Below are 24,910 nucleotides of genomic sequence, written 5' to 3'. Positions count from 1 at the left end.
AGGGACGTCAGCTTGCTGTAGATCATGTACCGAGTGACGAACATGCTCTGGGTCATCAACATCTGTCTCTAAACCAGACGGACCTGTAAGATAAAAAGAAGAAAGAAAGGTTAAATAGATAACACCAACAAAAACGATACATTTGTTTCCTTTTTTGATCTAAAGTAGCTATAAGTCTCTAACTCAATATCATCCAAAATCTTCAACATTGAAAACACGATTTATTTGTCAAATTAAATCAACATTCATGTTGTGATCTTACCGGAAAAAGATGGGCTTTTGATATCCAGTATTTAAGACAAAATAAACATTTCACCATTGGTACACGAATCGTGTACCATAATGCGCTTCAGCCCCAGTTGTACCAAGAGACTCGAGGGACGAGGCTAGACACATTGCACCAAATCAAACGGCGTATGTAGACTGGAATAACCAGACGCTAGAAATTTGCACTCGCTTGAGACTGCTGGCTTATTTCGCCGAACATAACTGATTTGAAATTGGAGTAAAAACGGAAACCATTGAATGTAAATCAGTTTATATACATTCATATAACAGTATTATATGCGTTGCGACCCACTTTTGTCAATCTCTAGGTCCCAAATGTTAGCGATTTAGCTCCTTTAAGTGTCAATATTTGTGAATCTATCTGTATTAATGCAGCCGGAAAAAATATTAAAAAAGATCCGACAAATTTGCTTGCATTCCCACTATTTCAGAAATTCTTCATCGAACTTACACCAACAGGACTATATTGCGGCAATAAAACGAGTACCGGTACGGTAAACTATTATATACGGAGTATCAAAAAATGAAATAAAAGGAAAAACATCTGATTTTAAGAATATTGGTGTTGCTGTTTGTAGAATTTTATTCGTGCTCAGATTGATTACAGATTAACTCACCATAAACATCTTTATCAGGAGAAACATCTGCAGATCTTTTTCTTCTCTCAGATTCAATTGCTTCTATATTTCGTAAATTGTCTGTATTCATTGATTTAGGTATAGATATATAGGTATTGTCATTACTATGATCGTCAGCATTCAAAACATAATTAGAAGATGCCTGTAATTAAATATAATTGTTAATAAAATCTGAGGTGCAAAAGCGAACCGGCAGCGGGTAAAAGTTTCAGGTTGGTAGAATCAAAATGTCTTTAAAGGGCATCTGTTTCTATATTCTAGTAAAAGGTTGTCAGCTACTCTTTCAAATTTTAGAAAATTCCAGGTGCCCCTAATCAAATAATGCATATTAGTAACCGTAGCTCTACCAGGGGCCTTATTAAAAACTACAATATTTCTAAGAATGCAGTAAAATCTATATAGGATTTTAACCCTCTGCCAATGAAAATATTCATAGGGTTTCAGTAAATTTTGATATGTTGAAATCATCTAGTCGTGTTTCTACCTTTTCAAATTGGCAATTACACATGTTCTATTACATAATATGCAACATTAAATTTTGCTTTGCATTTGAACTGAGGTGTCTGTAAGGAAATTTAAAAATTGATTCCACTTCTTGTAGCTCCCATCTCTATCTATCTATTGTTAGGACTTGAATGTAAGACAAATAGATCACCTCCTTTTACAAATTAATATAATAAGCTCGTATATACCTGAGACATACATTGACCATATCCCTCTCCATTGCGTCGTACACATTGTTGATTTAATGCTTCACAATCAGCTGACGTCAGACAAATCTGTTCAAATGCACGCCTCTAGAAAATGCCAAAGTCAACGATCAATTTTTTGAAAAATAAAATAGTAACTAAGTAAATGAAAGGAGAGGGATAGGCTTCTGCTATAGTCTAGGTTTACTAAATTTTGATCCCAATTTCGAAGGCACGATAAGTCTAAACGTATTTCGAAAAATGAATTTAATAAACTGCAGCTTACTTATAGATTCTTAGCTCAGTCTTATCACTCAGATCACATATTATATACTCTTCAAAAAAAGTAGGGGATATTCAGAAACAATACAAAACTGCGGAAATGCACTGCTGTTTTTATTAGAGGTAACCAGTGTATGTTAATAACAGGCCAATTGCCTACACATGAACATAAACAGTTCATATGGGCGGCTTATCTTATCTGACGGCCGCATTTCAGTTGCAAAGAGATACACCGTCAAAAGTGAAAATGGACTTTTTTGATTTTTGTCTTAATAATGAGTAATTGCTCCACCAATCCTCAGACATTCAGCAATTCGTTGTGGCATGCTCCCAATCAACCGTCCAATCACGATTTGGGGCAATCTGACCCACTCCTCTTGCAGTGCCACTGCCAATTCTTGCAGTGTTGTCGGTTGACGTTGACGTCGACGAACAGTCTCCCGATCAAATTAAACGTAACACACTAAAGCAAAGCAACGCTAAACAGTAAATCATACACAGTTATGCAAGAACCGATAGGAAAGCAAACATGGATTCTATCAATTAATTGACTTAACTCACTCTTTTTGTCAAGCCATAGATCACGGAAAGTATACAAGAGCAGTGTTCTGTAACATCAGCAAGGCTTTTGACAGAGTCTGGCACTCTGGACTCTGTCATAAGCTGGGGCGTCTGGTGTAGGAGGGGTCTGCTTGATTGGTTTATTGATTATTTAAAAAACAGTAAGCAAGTAGTAGTTGTTAGTGATACCTCCTCTGACCCCATGATTGTCCCTGCCGGTGTCCCACAGGGCTCGGTTCATGGTCCTCTTTTATTTTTGTTATATATTAATGATATTGTAAATGATATTAACTCGAATATTAGATTATTTGCAGATGACACTTCCCTTTATTTACAAATAACGGATCCTCGGGCAGACGCGGCTATCCTGAATAATGATTTGATTACTATTAACAACTGGTCAAAGACATGGCTTGTAACTTTCAACCCCCTAAAAACTGAAACAATAACTTTTTCAACTAAAATAAATTTAACTAAACCACACATGTATTTGGACACTGTGCCAATAAAAGAAGTATCGGAGCATAAACATCTTGGGCAAAACTTTCAACCAAATTGCAAATGGGATGTCCATATAAATCATATCTGTAATAAAGTAGGGAAAGTTATCAATTGTTTTAGATCATTAAAGTATCGACGTAATAGAAAATCATTAAACACCATCTACATGTATACTTCTTTTATTCTACCACATTTTGATTATGCTGAAGTAATTTGGGCTGGCTGCTCAGACAAATTAGCTTCACAACTGAATTAGAAACTTTACAGTTAGATGCACTAAGGACTATTTTTGGAGCGGTTAGAGGTACAAGGCACCGTACAAGCCATGCAAAACTCTATAAAGAAACAGGATTTGTTCCATTAGCTGAACGTCGACGAAGACACAAAATAAAATTATTCTATAAGTTAATCAATGGTCTAGCTCCTTCTTATATTTCTAACCTTATTTTAAAGAAAAAATCACCATATCGTCTAAGAAATTGTAATAATCTCGAAGAGTACTTATGTAGAACAAACATTTTTTCAAATTCATTTATTCCGTCGACGATCAGAGAACACATTGGAACCCGAAGTACAAAATTCATTTGCTTCAAGCTTGATTAAAAACGATCTTATTATTCCACAGTACTTTTATATTCGAGATAGAAAAAAATCAAATAATACATAGTAAACTGAGATTAGGCTGCAGCAAATTAAATGGTCATAAGTTTTTGAGACATTTAACGGATAGCCCGCCTGCGCGTGTGGTCACCTTTTTGAAGATTGTTACCATTATCTATTAGTATACCCCTACATTCGGGTGCCCGAGGACAACCTATTGGGTTACGGTACTCAAGCAGCAATTTCAAGATATTGGTATTTTATTAAATGGTCAGATTGTCCTCTCATTTGATCGAAATCAGTTCATTTTTAACACTGTTCATAACTTTTTAAAATTGTCAAAATGTTTCTAAAGTTATTGATTTATTTACTCTATACATAATATACAAAACAATACCTCATGTTTAGGTAGGTTTTTTATGGAGGGACATTGGTACCCTAATAATATAAAGTCACGGAACGGACAACTGTATATATGTATAAATGTTTAGTTTATATTTAAATCTCAAATAATTTTATATTTATATGTTCGTGTATGTACATAAAGTAAACTTATTTTTGTAAATTCTGGAGAGGAGTCAACATAGGTCCAGCCTGTTTGTTCTCCAATCCATTTTGAAATGAAATAAAATATTGCTTACACCCCCCCTCCCCCAAAAAAAACATGGATAGATAAACCAGCACGCGACAGTTGTCATCAACCCTTCCTTGATTCCTCATACTCCTCGCAGTGTTCTGTTTCTCGGGCCATTGCTTCAGGAATATGTGATTCCTTGAAGTGTCAAATTTGACAATGAACCCCTAGTGTATGGCGCTATTGCGTGTCGTATGTGCAGCTCAGTGGTTCTCTTGGGGCGGTAAGTTCTTCATCTGTGAGCATACTCTCAAAGCACCTCAAGTGTCCATGACTATTTATCATATCACAACCTGCATATAATATAGGTATTTGCATTTCAATATCCCATACTTTTTTTGAAGAGTATATAATTTATAGCCTGGGACAATATTTTTGCAACCTCTGTCCTCCGTCAGAATACACAAAAAAAAGGGTATGAAACTACACAGTGTAGTCTATTTTTTCGATTTTATTTCTTTTTCAAACACAGTGTAGTTGCTTTCAGTGAAAAGCTTATAATGTCCGAACTCGTCAGAACATTATGGACAGCTGATATATTCGAATCACTCATCTGCGAGTTTCTAAAGTGGTAGTCGTCCCTCTTTTTATTTTCTTGTACCGCTATTCATTATTAGAACTATATATAGGGATGGATAGATTTTCAAAACCTTAAGAAATTCCACCTTAGTACTGGCTACTTACCCTTTCTCGTTCAACAGGAATAGACGTTGTTGTTCCAATAATGAAACACACCAGAAAAGCTATTTTCATGATGGCTACATTTATTCTGAAATGGCAATGATAAGATATGTAATTTGACATATTTTATTAGACAGTCAAGGCAAAAATTAAGCCTAACAACATGATATACGCTTACTTAGTTAATAGTAGTAGTACTGTAGCCTGAATGAATGAAATAACCTAGACTTTTTTATCCGTACCGGTACTGCATTTCTAACTAGTCAAAGATTATAAGAACTATGAGATCGGTGCTACACTTATTTTTTAGTTTTAAGTGGACGCAGGCATTTTTCGTATCACCTGAACAACTTGACGCCGTTTGGGCCTATTATGAACATTATCATTACAACTAAGTACGTACCACCGAGTTCTGAATCTGATGCGATGGGGGAAACCAGGCTGGAAAATCACGAGATTAGAGAATCTTCTCGGCCAACACCGGGATTGAAACCGGGATCTCCAGGTAAGTCATCCAGGGCCGCCCATAATCACTTTTTTTTTTGTTGGTGCTGCTGCTAGAGTACAGCTATATGATAGGGCTAGAAGAGGCTAGATCTAGACGTAGTCGAGTAGTAATAGTAACAACAATGATTGAATGATTAATTAATGGTCACAAGTTAACCTACACTGTTTAGCGTTTATTGGAACATAGCACTTAAAGTTAAAGTAAATATCAAAGTGATAAAAACAGTAGGTCCCCTAGGCCTAATTTCAAACTCAACAAAGAATCAAAGAATAAGCTAGCCTAGATCTTGGTTTGGGCTAGCAACTAAGCAAGGAAGAAAATGTCATCATGTCAAGATGAAGATGTCTAGATATCTAGCCCGATATAGGCAGGCCTACGCACAATAAGACTTTAGACACGCCACTAAAAACAACATTTAGATATGTCACCTTTACTAGCTTAAAGCCCAGTAAAGGCTGGAAATTATTTGTTAGTATCGATACCTACCTCATGTAGCGTGAGAAAGGAATTAAAATGGTGGCGAAATCTCTGTGACAACCAGGAACCATAGCGTCAACTGTGACGTCATAGTGAGCGTGACGTTATTCTTCTATGACGCCGGACTCGACAACGCGAATTCCTTCGCTGGGAATAACAAATTGCTAAGAAAACATCCGGAAGTCTCCAGGGATGTCCAAAACTGTAGGCATGCCTTCATAGCAATTGTGGACGATTTTTGTCTCTCGGAGTTTAACTAAACACACACACAGAAACACGCGTGTTACATAAAAAATATCTTGTTGGTCGGAACCGTCGTCGCCCTTTGGTATTAATTTTACGCTTAAATAGTAATAGTAGGCCAAATATTATAATAGTTAGGCCTGCTGACTTTGGCTATCGTAATCTTCCAGAACAATATCGGTATCCATGTGGTGAAATTTTTCTCGTAGTCTATGTTGGGATCAAAGCTTCTCTATTTCAGCGTTATATCAACGTTCTTGAGTAGTTAAGGTTTTGTCATTGAATCATTAGAGACTTTTGGCAAGCGTAAATTCCTGGTCCGTGTCGCGTATCCGTATCGATTTTGCGCGTGACGTCATCAATGCGTGTGTATTTCTCATACGTGATACGGCACACGGATACGACAGCATGTATCGAACAGCTTTCATACGGAAAAGGTCCGTATAACATCGTTGTCTTTTTACCGTACCGGTATTGTTTGCTACTTTTAGACGCTGAAATGTTGTGCCGTAGCGTTTTTATGAATCTATGTGTATCCTAAAACACGAAGGTGTATATTTCATGGGATATTAACCATGATAAAGACTGGAATTTAATCATTTTTTTGAGCTTTTCACGGAATTTTCATATTTTTCCTGTCTGTCTGCATGCTGGCTGATCTACGTGCTAAATTTAGGGAGGTGGGACCTTGCAAATCTAAGAGGTATATATTCTGAAATGATACATTAGTGAAACCAAAAAAGGCTGTCAAGTCCAAGCCGAAGATTTTTAATAAGATTCGACGCTATTTTTTTTTATTATTATTATTTTTTTTAAATAGCTCAGCGATTGTCGAGCGACTTTACTCCCTTCGGGAATTTGTAGGCTAGGCACTTGACTAGTAGGCTACTGATGTTGATCTTGGTAGATAACTGCCATCATCTGTAATAGAACTAAGTTCAGCTTAAGCTACCCATAGCCTACATGTACGTACGCGGCGCGAAAATCTGCCAAAAGTCTAAAACTACATTGACGCAAAGTATCACGTGACGATACGGATACGTGATACGAATAGGAAAAATTCCACTTGTCAAAAATCTCTATTGATGCAGAATAACATTTAACTGTATGCTGTAGTTGAGATAACTTTTATTGCATTCTATCTTTGCTGGAAAATGACAATTCATGATTCATCAGTAGTAGCTATTTAAATAATAAAAATAAATTGGCAGGTTATTTCAAGACAAAAAAATGTTTTAATAGCCTATGATTTCCCAATAAAGTGGTGGTTATCCATGAATGACTATTGATTCCTAGTAGACCTAAAACATGCTTTGTGGTCACTAGGCCTAGGCCTACATAATGAAATAGGATTTAATGATCTATTTTTCTGCACCTGATTATGAGCATGCAACGTGTATACTGGCACCATGCTTTTTTGTCCCACCCGGATGATTAGATGCTATTCCTGGCCAGAATCTACATTCTACACTAATGATGAGGGGATACTACATTGGAAAATCCTGGGGAGTGTTCTCAGTCAATCCCAGGTTTCCTGGTTAGTAAGCAAGCTACTGAGCCACTAGTTGTCTTCCAAATAAAATGTCTTCAGACCACCCCTTTCTTAGGAAAAAGGGTGGACTAACATTTTGTATTATAAATTGGCCTTTTGCATTTTCTATTAATTTGAGATGGATATCCTTTACTGTGGTAATGCTAGAACAAATTATTCTTGCCATTTTAAAACTATTAAACTATTTCAGAGCAATAGGATGATGGAATTGAAAGTCAACAATTTTATATTTATTAAATGAAATGTTTTATTAACAGATAATTCTGCCACAGACAAGCACATCATTTACCTTATTAGGCAATGCATGACAGGCAGTCTGACATGATATAACATCACATGAACAGAACATAAGGTTTAGATAACAGTACAGTCATACTGTCTTTGCTGGAGATTAAAGAGGAGATAACATATCAAACCATCTCCCATGAATCCGCAATCTTCAAGCCTGTTCTATAATTAATTCCTTGATAAATTGTTAAACAGCAATGTTGACTGACCAAAAACGGTTTGTAATATAGAACCAAGGGAATATGACTCTGTTATAAATTGTATATAATTTATGAAATATTTTAATTTTGTTTATAAAATTTTAAGTCAATTCACACTAAGACAGTATAGCAGGTACCAATGCCTTGAAAAACAGTATGACTGTAATATATATCCTATTAAGAACACAGACAGTGAACACATGACATCTGACTTGAATCAATTAATTAATTAATTAACAAGTACATGTACAGTATGGTTATATTATATATTATTAATATAATACACAAAATAAGACATGTATGTTATTAATTTTATATGTACTGTCTTTCCATTTACACTTAATCTTGATAAATAATCCAAAATTTGAAGATTGTCTTTTCCCCAAATTATATAGTAGCAAGTTAGAATAGACCGTTTAATAGGTCTTGACACATTATCAGCCTTTGGAAGAATTTTAACCATTCCATACAAGACTGACAAAAGACTACAGTACATTTTCTAAGCAGAAGTGCAAATTCTTTGTTAAGTCTATGACCCTTTATCTGGTTTTAAACTCTGGTTTTTGACTGAACAAGTATAGGAATTAACAAGTACAAGATGCTGCAAATAGGAAAAACAACAATAAAATGTACTAGTTATAGGTATTTCCTAATATACATTCATACCATATATTATATAGCAATATACAACATAATTTCTAAATCTATCTAGCATTTTATATTTCTACAGCTGTTCAGTAAACACTTAGGTATATTATATATTCTACACAACACCATTATCATTGTTTTATTACAAATATTAAGAAGCAATTCACATTTGTCTACAAGATTAAAATGACAAATATTGGTAGGTCTACAGTTATCCTTAATGAATTGTCCATAGAAATCAAAATTAGTTGATGTTCTTAGGGAGAAATTACAAAATGAAATAACACCATATACAATCAAAATTTTCTTTGGTTTATCCTGTTATAGTTTAATTATATTTAGGCTGTCTTCTAATTAAATGACATTGGTGTTAACATTCCCATAAGGGGAGAGAACCCAGTAAACTATAGTGAAACAGGCTTAACCAGGAGAGATCTTATTTGTTAACTAAAGAAATATTATGCATAGATCTCACTAATTAGCATGTTATAAATACTTCATCCAGCTGTCATGTTTAAATTAAAGGATTTTTTTTTCAAATTTGTGAATTAATATTAATGTAAGAAAATCAACGTTGTGCAATATAGACTTTGAACACATAATCTGTAATTTGCAAATATTAAGTAATAAACTGACGTAAATAATATTAAAAATGGCACGATACACAAAGTTTGGGACAATAAATACTATTCATAAACTGGTAATAAAAGGTAAAATAATCTATGAAAATCTCTGTCTAATAAGCTACTGTAAGGTTTGTATAACTTTGATTTCTTATAATAATTACATGATAATATAATAAAAAATAATTACATAATAATAATAATATTAATAATAAAAACTAACAAATTCATAACAAGAGTAATTGCATTATCAAATTAAATCTTGCAATTTTAAAAGCCAGCATTGTAAGAGAATGATGGAAAAAAAAAGAACATAAAAAGAAAGAAGACAGAAAAAGAAAATAATTTGATCATTTGGTTAGTAGGAGGGATAGAATAAAGACAACCATCTTTTATTTAAATTTAATACAAAATTAACAGAAAAATGTAAAATAGAAAAGATCAGATCTTGAAGTAAAAATGGACATTTGATATAATTTAGTCTAGTATAGATTTACAAGGTAATAATAACAAGGTAACAATAACAAACACAGCAATACTAATAAAGCTTAATCATGAACATTAATCAACTAGACTATTGTAAATATGACTGGTTTAAAAAAAGCAATCTGCATATATTTCTAGTATATAATATGATTACATATCGTTTATTATTAAATTTGAATAGTAGTAGACTGGAGTTGTTTCCACCTAATCTTATATCCCTTTTTGTAGATTTATTTAAAATATACTGACCATAATTAGAATTAATCGTGTTCAGAAAAGTGTGCAATCAATTGTGATCAAATACTTTACACTAGTGTAGAAAAAATATCATCAAGGTACATGTAATAAGGACAGCTTTACATTACACATAATATAATTGCATCTTTGAACCACATTGTGCAAACTGTCCAAAGAGATATCAATTTCTTTGAAAGTTGAAATGTGATAATATCATTTTAACATTATTTGATTGCAAAACTTTGACATAAATGCTCAAGTGCTATATTCTTTGCTCAAGGAATAAAGAGAATAATATATATTTACAACAATTACACACTACCATATATAGGTTAAACAGTTACAAACCCGGTAGTGATTGGACAACCAATCAAAAACCCTGACTCACCTGAGATTTTTCTCTAATCTTTAACCAATCAAAAACAGTGAAAGTGGTTTCAAATTTTTATGCTTAAACTGTGTACGCCTTTACACACAAGTGTAATAATAATAATAATATATTCTTTAACCGTTTAATATTAGGCGCCCAAATTTTCTTTGATCATTCTTTTTATATTTACAAAATGTTTCTACTTGAAGAAAAAAAGTTATTGAAATAAAGTTCCACATTTCTACCCAATACTATAACAATCACAGAACAATAAAAAGTGTCTTCAGCACTATACACTCATGTTAAGAGTTACTTCCCATGAGCACAGAGTTATCCCCCTTCACTCTGTATTCCCAACAATGATTGTCACAATTTCAATAACATCTAGCAACAGAGTGAACAGACATGGTTTATATAGTTTATTATGTCGATGTGGAGAGTTTTGTACCTCTGTAGTTTCTGTACAACTCATTTCATCTTCGTTTGCCCTAAACATTTTCACAGTTATCCAACAATCGTGTTATATATAATAAATGCACAACTAGTTAAAATATAATAATCGGAGGCTTTATGCTGTCGACTCTTTTAAATTATCAAAATAATCCATTAATTGATCGTATGTCATGCCCATAGCTTCGTAGTCCCATTCTGGATCATCTTGCATTGAGTGTTCGGGGCCAGTATCTGGTAAAGGATTAGCTGTAATACGAATACTACATTCTGAACCCTTGTATGTGGACACTGTGCTGTTACGATTACTACCACCAGTACTATTACTGCTTACAGAACTACCAATTCCTGAACTCGTAGGTCGAATCATGCGATTACCATTAAAATCTTCTTCAGGCATAAGCGTGTGTGAGCACTTTGTATTGACAGCATTTCTTTCAAGAGTTTGTCTTCCAATCCAAACCCAATCATTTGCTTGGCGAACAGATTCCCCTTTCTTCACTTTACCAAATTTAGATGGCATTCTTTTTCTTCTATAGCGCATCATAAATACCGCACAGTTTACAGTAAACACTAAAATAGCCACACAAAATACGGCTAACAGGACATACATGCCGATTTCCAGGGGAGATAATCCATCCTTGTCTTTAATTGGTTGTTGTTGAGCTTCGGTTTTAGGTTGAGAAGATTTTGGTTGACTTTCAGGTAGTTTATCTAGAGCAATATGAACTGGAATAACTTGTGGTTCATTTCCCATAATTCTCGGAAATTTCTCATTCTTGGTTTTGTGTTGGTATTTAAAATATTCATCTTTACTGCTGTAATGATCTTTATAGGTATTTTTATTAGGTAAATCATTCTTATCCCAACGATCACTAGCACGATTATCGTAGTTACTGTCACTCTGAAGTTCAAGATAATTGGTTTCCTTGGAGAAATCTACATTAACATAAACATAGCTGGTTCCCAAAGATCTTGAGCGTTTCTTCATGCAAGGGTCCTTCATCTTGAGAATGACCCTTACTAACTCTCCGCGACCTTCGTTATTTGCTATGATACTGTATTTGTGATTGGGTGAATCACCTGGAATCTCGACAACCTGACTATTTAAAGAAGTTATACTCAAATCATATTCATTTTCAGGAATATATTTTATTGGGAAACTGGTACCATCAGAGAACTGTAGAGTGATATCCAGAATTCCCTCCTGAAATTATACAAAATATAGAATCAAATTTATAATTTTCTCAGGACTTTAACATAGTTATTCTACATTGCATTATTCTATATACAAGTTACCTCTATCCAATTAAAGCAAACCAGACTGCTATAATGTTGTCTCAATTTTAGAAGGGTTTTGCACAAAAATTACTGGTTACATGTATCTCCCAAAAATTGAAAAATTACCTGATGTTTAGTCACTAATTTATCTTGTAAATGAGCCACAGCACTTAAAGATTCCATCTGATTTCTATCCTTCATTATCTCTAATGATACACCACTAATAACTCGAACCAATAATCTTTCTATAATAACTTTATCTTTACCAACGCGTAACTCTCGAACTCCTTTAATATGACCAGATGGGGCTAAAACCTGAAAAAAATATATACATTATTTTGTGAGCTACTGAAAATTTAAATGATTGTTTTCTTAAGCCTAGCTCACAACCAGCCGAATGTGCTACTATGGGCAATCTACGTGGGGAACTTAAGTAAACCTGTGCTTGAGACTAAGCCTCGCTTGCATATGTTCGGCACCGTAGAAGATCACAGACTGGCCATGGAGACTTTTGGTCCTGCACTTACAAAATTTTCACCTGGTTTCTTGTAGCTGATTCACAAGCTACCAAACCCTATGACCCATGCGTCTCAAAATACGTATGGCAGGGAAAAAGTTAATTTGGAGTGCCATTCGCTGTTCAATAATCATTCAATAGTTATCTGCTTATAAAGTTACACACCATCCCCGCAACTTGAGTTTGTGCTACTCTTCACTTTGTTGGTGATGTCTGCTGCATGAATAAATTTCTTTAATGTTGATCATTTGAATAAATAATTTCTGCTAACTAGTTTTTTGGTTGAAAAAGATAATGTTACGTGTGTTAAAAAAATATTTTGCCTGGCATCTTCATTTATTAAATATAACCTAAAATGGTTTTTATTTTGTGCATTTTTGAACCTACTGTAATATTAGATAATGATTAAAATATAAACAAATTGCAATTACTGAACTTCTCTTCTTGGGAGTGTAACATAACACTCTTTTCAATAACACAGATTCAATATAAACTGCAAAATGGTTAATAGTAAGAAAGCAAAATATCTGCAGGATAATATTTAATATCAATCTGAGATCAGTAATATCAATCTAAGACCACGACCTATGATAACATTTGGATGTTTTCCTCTCGTACCCAAACTTCTTAGAAACAGAGCTGAGGACTTAATTCAACATTTTGGAACAAACTGATTTCTCATCACAGAAAGTTATTAATTTCAATATTATCTTTCTTGAAGTAAAATATATTAATATTGAATTTACCGTTTTCTTTAGAAATGGTCCACAAGGTTTTACTTTAATACTTGGTTCAGGTAAGTGTTTCCATTTTAAATCTCACATACCATAACAGTGAATACTGGAAGCATTTATAACGTGGACGGATATAGAGAACGTATTATTTTTATACGCCCACATTGAAATGTGGTTGTATATTGTCATCGCCCCCGTCGATGCTAGAGACTCCGAAAAATCTTGTACCACGCTCTACATGTACAGGTCAAAATGATCATTCGATTGACTTTAAATTTATACATAGAGTTTAAGGTCTTGATTTTCAATGATTTCCGATAACTTGGAACAGCTAAATTCATGATATTAAATGTTTTGTATATTTAACGTAAGTTCCAATAAGTGAGATTATCAAGAAGTACTGAGATCTTTGTGATATAAACACAAATTTAAAGTTCCATCCATATTGGATGAAAATTGTCACCTCTTGAGTGTCCACAACCTTGATATACCATATTTTTACACTATTTGCATACAAGGAGCAGCCAATTTGGTCCGAATTTCATAAAATTCTCACTCAACCAGCATTATGGTGTAACAGTGATATATTCGAACATTTTTTTTAAATCTTATAAAAATTGTGAACTTGTACAATCAGAGACCATAATCCAGGAAGTTACAATCCAACATGCGCGAATATCGAAAGGAACCAAGATTTGTGGGTTATAAACATACATTTCAAGTTTCATCAAAATCGGATGGAAATTGTGACTTGTAGGGTGTCCACAAACAATTGTGGACAGATGGGCAGAAGCGACGCCAATATACGTCCATATGAAAATGTGGGCAAATAAAAATATACGACAACTCTTGTTGACTGGCCGGATGACTTTGCTGCTGTGGGCGTATGTTTCGCTGCCTGACAACCTATCTTTTTTATTTATTAGAGTAACTCTGGCAACTTTTGTGATATGTTTTATGTATTTACTAAGGTAACCATGGTAACTGACATACACCAAGGTTTATAAATGACTGCCAGAAAGCTTTCTATAAAGCCAGAAGGAGGTTGTTATTGGCACTATAATCACATCAACTAGGTGTGCCACGTAATCTAATGAACTTAATAACACCACTTCTTTAACTTTCATCTGTCTAGTAAGATCCCTTTAACTTTTTTGTGTAACATGCATCTAATAATGTGAAAAGAATGTCATTCTGTAGCGTGTCAAATACTTGTTGATTACTTGTACATGCATTATATCTAATATGAAAATGGTTGAGTGTTAAGTACAGGAATTGTACGAAGTTGAATAATTCTGTTATAAATAAATGACAGAATCAACCATAAAACTTCCTATTTGATATTAATGTGGATCAAAAGTGTATTTTATTATTTCACTGTCACTATAATGGATTGGTTACATATTCATTGGTCTGTAAATCTCTCATTTCCAAGCCGATCCTAGCATTGATTAATATTCAACACATAAAAAATATTTCTTTCTATTCTCTTTGTAACACCATAACTAGTAATATGAATTCATTTTCTATCTTTATCTGCATTTAATATCTAAATATCCATAATATAATAAAATTACCAACAACTGACCTGTACTTCTGTTCTTCCTTGACGGAGACCTTGAATAACAGTTCCATTTAAAGTAGCAACTCTGGAGTCAGCAATTCGAAGACGATCTCTAACTAGATCTGTTACTCGTAAATAAGCTTTACGATTGTGAAAGAAATCTGTCCTGCTAGCTGACTGGATGATAAATCTTGCATAAACTTCTACTTTTGATTGTTGTACACGTAATCTACAGCCATGCTGGTTGGTTTTCTCAGATGACTTGATATCAAGCAAGAAATTAGAATCAACACCTTGACTTAGCTTAGAACTTCTTTTACTGAAATGAAAAAAAAACAAAAACCAAAATGTTTACTTTTTATTTAGTTCAGTATGTCATTGACTAAATTTATATATCATTGTTTGAGAACTGAAGGCTAAGTGTAATTTCATAAAAGTGATACATTGTCCTATATTATGGTTGTGTTAAATCTCAAATATATTTCTGTAAATAAAACTGATCAATTCTGTGTGGAATGCTCTTAAATCATTTTTAGTCTAGCCCTCCCAGTAACCATCTGAAGCTCTGTGTTATTTTCAAGACATAATTATCACTGTTCACTTCTAGACAAGAATCACCCAATCTGATTAAAATACAGATCTATATTTCATTTCGTTTTTTTTTATACTTTCGAAGGCCTACACTACATGAATATCTGACAAGTAAAAGATTGCATCAGAGGTCGTATGAACGACTTTTGACCCTATGACATCAGACATTGATTAATCAATCAGTGGTTTACCCACAGTTCTGTGCATCGCACGCCAAGAAGTTACCGTAACAGATGGTTTCATTGGCAAATCCCTCACGCCATCCAGAACGCAGGTTATATAACAACTCTTCCAGATCCTAGTGTAGTACAGACAAATAAAACAAAGTTTTAAACTATAAAACACGAAACGAAATAGGATTTGTCTTTTAATCAGATTGGCAATCACCTTGTGTGTGGTTAAATCTATCTACAATTCAGACATGCTGCACTTTCAATTTTTGTTGTTTTTCATTGAGAAGTAGAATATTGCAAGTTATTTCACTGTTACCTCTAGACAGAGTTAACGAACAATGTTGAATAATCACGATACTGGCCCATCAAAACATAACAGTATTATATTTATCAGCCTTATTTCTATCAAAGGAGTTTCTCATTAGTCATTACACAATATGAAGATGACCTTTTATTTAGTTTCTATTGGAAATTTTGGTCAGTTTCACAAAAATAATAGCCTTGATTAACATTTGAAAAATGTACCACCGTAAAATCCTATTAAAGTTGACATTAATTAATGAATTTCCTGATAATATTAGAGGGTGATAATATTAATATGAATAATCATTGTTGATAGACTGTCTCTAAGACCATAGTCTTCTGTCATTCGTAGGGATGTGAACTTAATATCTGTTTTAAAAAGTTATTATTTTCAATGTGAAGGAATTTGGACAAGTCACTACAAATACAATGCTTTTTTTATATTTTACTCCTAGTTAAAGTAGACAAAATTAATTTTCTTATAAAACTTAACTATACATAACATTTTTTTCATCATCTTATCGAATTTAACAAATAACTTTAAGCAAAACTATCTATTTTACAGCATAGAATAATATGCTCTTAATTTCTGTAATATAGTGTAAAATAAAACTACTGGGTATTGTGTAACTAACGGTAAATCCCCACACCCTGTTATTACAGTAATATGAAGATGTTGGCTAAGATGAAAGCCTGGTTTGAACAGATTCTCGTTTTTCATCGAACAATGCACAATTTCTTTCATTCAGGTGCACAGTCTGCTCCAGGCAATTGTATCTTAAAACTAGAAAGATGACACCATACACCTAATAAAATCTCTCAACACAAAAATATACAAACTTTCTCTTTTCATGTACAGTTTACACCTTAGAGCAAATCAGTTAAGGGAAAATATGAGCATGCTGTCTTTGATGTGATATATAAAGGTATATATGATATATATTGGAGTTGGACCCAAGCCATAGGTAATATAACTGGCGTAATGCCCAACCTTTACTGTGATATATCATTCTCTACTGACCCTCTCTCATGTTTAACAGCTTGTAATTTCCCTAATATAATATATTCTCTTACAATAATTTGCATAATAAAATTCAAAATGATAATCCACAGACATCAAAACAAATCAAATGAAAAGGTGGATATCTACTGCATAATTTGACTTTCTAAAAACGGATATTCATAATATTATATAACATCTCATTGATATTGTATTATAGCAGATTGCAATCTCACTGGAAACAAATATCTAATATCATATGACAGACAACCATTTATTTTTATGAATATTTAAATATTTTAAGGGAAAGTTTTTGTCAAGGTTTAGACATGCTTTAGGCAGTTCATTTTCTCAGACTGGTGAAGCAATAAAAGAATGTTTTTCAAATATTGTTTTACGTCTTTGTATACCAAACATTGTGATACATGCATGCAAGTAAATATATTTTTTTAATGGAGTTTGATTAAAGCTGCAAGTATCCCTCTTCCCCAGGAAAGCTGGGTAAATAGAATGTTTAAAAATAATGTAGCCTTATCCATATCAATGCATTTTCCAAGTGATTTCTATGTGAAATTTATAAGGAATTGGTCCATGGGATAATTAAAGGAACCCATGTGGTATAGTAATAAGTAGCCACACATTGTACAGTTCTCATGTCTAAGACCATATTTTGATGGAAGATTTCATGATTTGGAAACCTCTGTTTTACAGATTAACTTCTGCATAAACATAGAATATAAATCCACCTGTTTAATATACATCATAAGAAATATTACAGCCAATCATGAGACAGTGTATGAGTTAAATCATAGTTTTAAACCTAATATTATCTGTATCCTGTAGTATTATACAACACCTGCATAGACCATTATATAGAAACACTTCATTTCTTTCTGTCTGAGAAAATAGTTCTACCAGTTTTATTTCACAACCATAAAACTTCACATCTAAATGTATCCTACTTGAGAAGGATCGTAACAAACTTAACCATCTGAATGCAATACTCTTTCATAAAAACACTCACATCCTGGCTTAACAGATATAATAAAAGTGGTAATAAATAAGACGAACGATCAAGAATAACAAGCAAGAAAATCCAGTGGAAGAATTCAAGAAAGTAAACAGTAAGCTGATTATTAATATGAAGGAAAGATGGAATTGTGACTTAAAGTCAACTCATCTAGATCAATTCTACATTACCATACATATATGGTAATGCTATTGCATCTAGTAGAGAGCTTGTAGATTGTGAATTTAAAACTGTAATCAAATTGGTGATAGACCTATACAAATATCCCATACTGTATAAGGGTATCACATGTTCTGGGAGACAATTCCAAATATTTGATCACTCTAACCCACGATTTATTTTTTTTGCCTCCGGTTCATCAGAAATGGATAAGAATCTTACCTTTTCTTGCTCTTTTTCTTTTCATCCGGAACTTTCCAGGTTCGGATCTGACTTAGTTTATGATCAGAGAGTTGTATATCCAATCTGTTTTCTGGTACCCACACTTGTATATGTAGGAAGGATGTATAATACCCCGTTTTAGCAATAATAGTAACATTATGTGAGCCCTGAGTTTCATCACCATTTAGATAAACCTCGGAACAATCAGGAGATACCTGTAATACAAAAGAAGAACTATAGTGACAAATTCTTCTTACAGAAATTCAAATCATGAGCCTCAATAAATGACCAATACTTCAATATGATACACAATCTATAACAGCACAAAATTTATATGTTTTAGAAATAAAATAAAAAAAGGTTTAAAGACCTACTTTTCTAATAAAAACATAGCTGTGGTTGAAACTTAAAGGTTTTAATTTAGCATTAAATATTTTTTTGTCATTATTTGTGTTTTTTGCAAGAAAGTGATTAAGAGGAAAATTAGAGTAAAAAATAAGTCTTTTTGAAGCATTTCTAAGTAATGTTTTATGTTAAAATTCTTGTCTGTAATATGTCTTGCTATACTACTATCATCCAGGGTTTATGGACCTGCATTATAGTCCAACCGCCGACAATGGGTTGTATGTTCAATCTAAGTGGGGGTGTAACATTGAACATACAATACAATAATTCAACAACTCACTTCTTCTTGGTATAATAATCGTATATTCTGTAACAATACTTAAACAATCATACATTTACAATAATGACCAACAGGCTAGGTAACTTAATATGGAACAGTGTCTAAGAAATAACTTATCAAGGACCTGCCCTGCTGTCTGCCTATGGTCAACTGTCTACAATCTACCATCTTTCCTCTAATATACTAGAGGTTACTTGGTAACGATAAACAGTAAATAATAATCATATATACCCTTAAATATTTTATAGTTGTTAAAGGGGTAGTATTTAATTGACATCCATTCCTTCATTTACTAAAGTGGCTAACTGGCCCTTGATTATGTAATGTTTATAGATGGATTATCTCATTACTACTATTATTAATTTACTTTAGATAATCCATCTTGGGTGCCGAGTTAAGCTACTACCTTAATATTGGGTGAATGGCTGTGTTAAATACTACCTGGTCATAAATAATACTGTTAGTTTAGATCTCTACATCTGATTTTAAATTTTCATGCATGTGTGGTATCTAGTTTGGCATTGACAGTTTATATTTATAAATATACATTTATAACCTTACCAACAACTTTCTTAATTATTACTAATACTGACCTTTATCACTTCTATATCAGCAGAATGACAGACGGTCATATATGTAACATCATGTAATGTTCCTTGTTTATCAACAGAATATATCTTTAATGGATATGACAAGCGATTACCCGTCAATACAGCTGTATTTAATATATTATATTCCTGAAATTAAAAATAACATCAATATCTAAATTATTATCAATCACAACATGAACACATTTCTGTAACAATTTTTCCTAAAATCGAATATGGTAACTTCCATAATTCATTTTCTCAAAATGATAATTGAAAATCCCTTTAAGAGCCATAATAATAAACTAAATTATTATGTTATAGACATTATTATGTCTTTTAAATATATTATTCAAAATTAATTACATTTATTTTCCTGCTGAGAGTGATAAAAATAGATAATGCAAAATAAATTTATTGAAAATTTCGTTCAAATTACTTATTCTGAGCAAAGTTATCACTGTTTGTTGTTATGACAAGATGTGTGAATTAATTGTTAATTATAATAAACACAATACTGGTTATTTGAGACTTTGCCTCGCTTCTCCATTTTTAAATCAAATCATTAAATGGCCAAACTGTTTTAATCTACTTAAAATCGGAGCCGTCCAATGGCCTAGAGAGTTGATTATCGTCTTGTCATGGTAATAAATGTCTAATTAATAATTTATATAACATCTTTGCGAAGCACCACAGAGCAGTCAAACTAACTGAATGTTCAGCACTCTAGATAATGATTATTATTATTATCATAATCATCATTTTTTAAGGCCTAAGAAAGACCTGCAATAGGCAGATTTAACTCTTGAATAATGTATCTTTAATAAATAAATCTTTTAGTGTACATGCGAATGCAGTCAATATGAGATCTTTACGTTCAAACCTGACATAGAAACATTTCTACTAATGCAATTTATAATTCTCCATGGAGTAAACCGTGCTTCATATCCAACAGAAATCAAATAACCTAATGCATTCCTTGCCACATCTCATTTTGATAAAAAAAAAAAAAAGATGCTTTTAGCTGTAGCTATAAAATACATTATTTTTCACTTGTGTTACCAGATCAGACAGTGATGGGCATAGTCGAAGTTGTGATCAATGAATTCTAAATAAAATGGTTATTTGACGAAGTTAAGATCTACCAAGTAGTAACAGTTGTCGTTTTGCTATACATAACTTATTATTCTTTGATACTGTCAAATTTTCCTCAAAACATAGACAGCTAAAAATGTTGACTTAAAATGTAGAAACACCAGAATTACTCTCTCTGCTTCTATCATGGTGCTTGGGTAAAAATGCTGTAGTGGTTTTTTTTCCATATTCACTATTTAATATCAGTTTAAGAAATAATGCAAAGATGGTACCCCATCACCTACTCCTTCCCTGTATCCCTATTTTATGGCTATTTGGATGTCTGATGGTAAAGTCGGTTCAAAACGATAAGAATCCGTTTTTTGTCAGTTTCAGAATCTTTCAAGGTTCAAATATTTGGGAAAATGTTCACAGAGACTCCCTCATTTAACACCTTGCATCAAAAGTGTAACTATATACACCTTCTGAAGATGCAAACATGATCAGATGATGACTTTTGATGTTAAAGACTTTACAAGGACCATTAGTATAAGAGTAATTAATGGAAATTATTAAAGTTTGAACAATAACAAGGACAATAACTCTTGATGCAATCAAAAGAAATTGTTAAAGTTCAACAGGTTTCTTGGTCCACGAATACTAACAATGCATATATATTTCAATCAGTTCAGGTCATAAATTTTGTCTCAATAGTGTTCACAAGATTCTACAAAGGGATAAGGGCAATAACTCTTGACAGCAATTTACAACCACACTCCAATGTGGGTGTAGGAAATGGCTAGGGAAGCACTTAATTACTTTTTTCTGCACTGTTCTGATTATCCAACAGATGTTTATAAAGAGAATCACAGAGGCTTTATTTATAGTCCAAAATAAAGCAGAAAATATCAATGGAAATGATGGACACCAATGTCACTAACTGGCTTCTCCTCCAAGATGCCAAATAATACTTGTCTTGATTACATTCCATGAATATTAATGTCAGTTAAAAAAAATACATGTATTGACCGTATATAATGTATGATGTCAGAACGACATGACCGTTATATCTAGTTTATCGATATATTTCGATATATTGCTTGTATATTCTCTTATATTTATATATTTCTTGTACATTCTTTTATATTAATATATTTCTTATAAATATATACTTATTCTTCGATATATTTCTTATATATTCTCTTATATTTCGATATATTGTCTTATATAAGATATATTCTCTTATATTAAGATATCTTCTCTTACAGTTAGATAATTCTATATTCTCCTATATTTAGATAATTTTATATTCTATATATATAGATATATTTTTTTTATATTGTAAATGGCTGGAATATATTCACACTTTAAAATACACTTACACACACAGATAAAACTAGGTTGCCAGACAATGAAACATATGCCCACAGCAGCTAAATCGTCCGAGCGATCGACAAGGGTTGTCACATATTTATTCTTTTGTAGGTAATTGGAGGCATTTACAAGACAGTTTCATACAGATCAGATTATGATTTTTGTCGTTTGAGGGTTCACAAGGTTCTACAAACTGAAACAAGGGCCTTAACTCTGGAAGTAATTTACAGAAAATCTTGAAATTTGACAGGCTTTTTTGTTTACTAATCTAAATAATGCATATAAATTTCATACAGATTGGATGAACGTTCACAAGGTTCGCAAAGTAAAACAAGGCCCATAACTCTAGAAATAATGGACGGAAATTGTTGAAATCCATTAGCCCTCCGTTTCACAAACTTAAATAATGCATATAAATTTCACAAAGATCGGATGATAACTTTTGGCGTTAGAGCGTTCACAAAGTTCAACAGAGTGAAACATGGGTCATAACTCTAGATGTAATTAACGGAATTTGCTGAAATTCAATAGGATTCTTCTTTTTACTAAACTAAAAGACACATATAAATTTCCTACAGACTGGCAGATAACTTTTGATTTTAGAGTGTCAGTGTACACATGGTGAAACAAAGTGAAACAAGGGCCATAATTCTAGAAGTAATTAACAGAAATTGTTGAAATTCAATAGGATTCTTCGTTTCACTAATTTAATAATGCTTATAAACTTCACAAAGATCGGGTGATAACTTTTGGCGTTAGAGCATTCACAAAGTGAAACAAGGGTCACAACTCTATACATAATAAACGGAAATTGCTGAAATTCAATAGGCATCTTTGTTTCACTAATCTAAATGATGAATATAAATTTCACAAAAGATCAGATGATAACTTTGGCATTAGAGCAAGGGCCATAACTCTAGACGTAATAAACGGAAATTATTGAAATTAAATCGGCTTCTTCATCTCACTAATGTAAACAACATAATATATCAATTTTAAAACAATCGGATGATAACTTTTGGCATTAGAGCGTTCACAAGATATTGTGGACGACAGACAGACCAACAGATAGACTGAGAAACAGGGGCGATGGCAATATACATTAACATTTCCATGTGAGCATATAATAAAATAGTGTATTTGTTTACTAAAGCCCTTATCACACCAAACAAATTCAAACAAGTTTCCGTAGACAGTTTACACCTGTTTGTAACTATTTCTACTTCGCCCCAATATGTCCTCAAACTGGTTCTAACAGCAACAGTTCTAACTAATTAGTAATTTGACAACCCCATTTAGACACAGTTCAACTCATCCTCATCTCATTCTTAGTGCATTTGAACGTACTTCTATTGCGTGTGCAATCCCATCCTGGCTTGAGGGCTATAAAAATCCAGCAAGTTTTTGCCATTCCGTATTCCTGTTCAACGATTCAAGCTGTGTAGATCAAGACATTCAAAAATCTTGTAGTACTACAATTGCCTACTATGTTTCATCGTGTTGCCAAAGAGAAGTGCCAGAAGGACCGCCCATGCGTAAGTAGCCACAAGTACTACCAGAAGATCCCTGAGCTCCAGCTCCTCTGAAGGCCAACCAGATCAAGTCCAAGTTGATGAGCCTATCCCTGGACCCTGTAGATCTCACACTCTGTCTCAGTAGATGATGGAGAGCAGCAGTAGCCCCTGAAGAAAATCAAGACGCACACCCATCTCATCCCTTAGCAAGAAGAAGGCATGGTGGAATGAATCCAGGCCAATGAAGTTCTCTATAGCAAAAGAAACCTGGGGCCTATACAGACACGACAAACAAACCAAACTCACCAGGTTGAGCTACAAACTGACCCAGTCATACTGCTAATTGATACTCGACCATGTCACTTTGTAACACGTCCCTAGTAGGATCTAAGGACAGCAATTCCGTTCTTCATATTACTGCAATTCCTTTCATAGTACAACAATTCCATTCGTAGTTCGTCCATCTCGTTTTAAGTATGTTGTCACTCTGTCTAATTGCAGGCTGCAGAATGGGGAACATTTTGAACAGGCTCAAAATTCTAGGGCACTCTTCCTATCCAAGTCAGTCTGATTCTGTCCTTGCAGTTCTTAAACAGGCCATAAACAGTTGCTACTATTTCACACCGTTCTCACACAGTTTGAGCCCGTTTGGCAATATTTTCCAAATAGCATTCAATAGCATTCAACAATAGAGAATCGACAAGGAATTCAAAACTTAAACATACATTATGCAGGAGCTATATCTGCCTATTGCAGGTCTTTCTTATGTTTTCTAAATTATTAAGTAGACATTAATTAACTTATCCAGACCATAATCATCTCTCGATGTCAATGCTAGCTTGCAATATTTACTGGATTTAAAATCCAATTTGCTGCTCAACACTCATTAATGATTAAATCCAAAATGGATAATCGAAACTATGTTTTTTATTGTACCAACTTTAGTAATGTAGATCGAGGCTGGGATTAAAATTCAAAATTTAATACCTCGTTTTAGAGTGGAGCAATTTGACTGAAATTTTCAGCATATTCTAATTACGTTATCTATTTATTTTTTAACTATTATAGTGAGAAGTGTCAGCTCTTTATCTAATCTCCCATAATTCCCCTTAACAAAAGTTCCAGAAAACAAAACAAATTGATTTT

The 24,910-nt window shown here is 33.2% G+C and overlaps 1 protein-coding gene across 1 annotated transcript in view; it reads right to left on the bottom strand.

Moving 5' to 3' along the window:
• Nucleotides 1-7,213: 7,213 nt before the first annotated feature.
• The window catches only part of LOC126823358 (transmembrane protein 132E), a 57,443-nt gene continuing 39,746 nt past the window's right edge, over nucleotides 7,214-24,910 (bottom strand). Inside the window, exons 5-9 of the mRNA XM_050552150.2 lie at nucleotides 19,809-19,952; nucleotides 18,531-18,745; nucleotides 15,077-15,371; nucleotides 12,364-12,552; nucleotides 7,214-12,163 (exon numbers count right to left, since the gene is read on the bottom strand). Of these exons, the coding sequence (XP_050408107.2) occupies nucleotides 11,075-12,163; nucleotides 12,364-12,552; nucleotides 15,077-15,371; nucleotides 18,531-18,745; nucleotides 19,809-19,952 (1,932 nt within the window). The 3' untranslated portion in view covers nucleotides 7,214-11,074. The remainder of the gene's footprint in view (nucleotides 12,164-12,363; nucleotides 12,553-15,076; nucleotides 15,372-18,530; nucleotides 18,746-19,808; nucleotides 19,953-24,910) is intronic.

The sequence above is a fragment of the Patella vulgata genome, chromosome 6 (genome assembly GCF_932274485.2).
Source record: "Patella vulgata chromosome 6, xgPatVulg1.2, whole genome shotgun sequence".
NCBI classification, from domain to species: Eukaryota; Metazoa; Mollusca; class Gastropoda; family Patellidae; genus Patella; species Patella vulgata.
The sequence above is the reverse complement of the archived record's forward strand: the minus strand, read 5'-3'. Positions and strand labels throughout refer to the sequence as shown.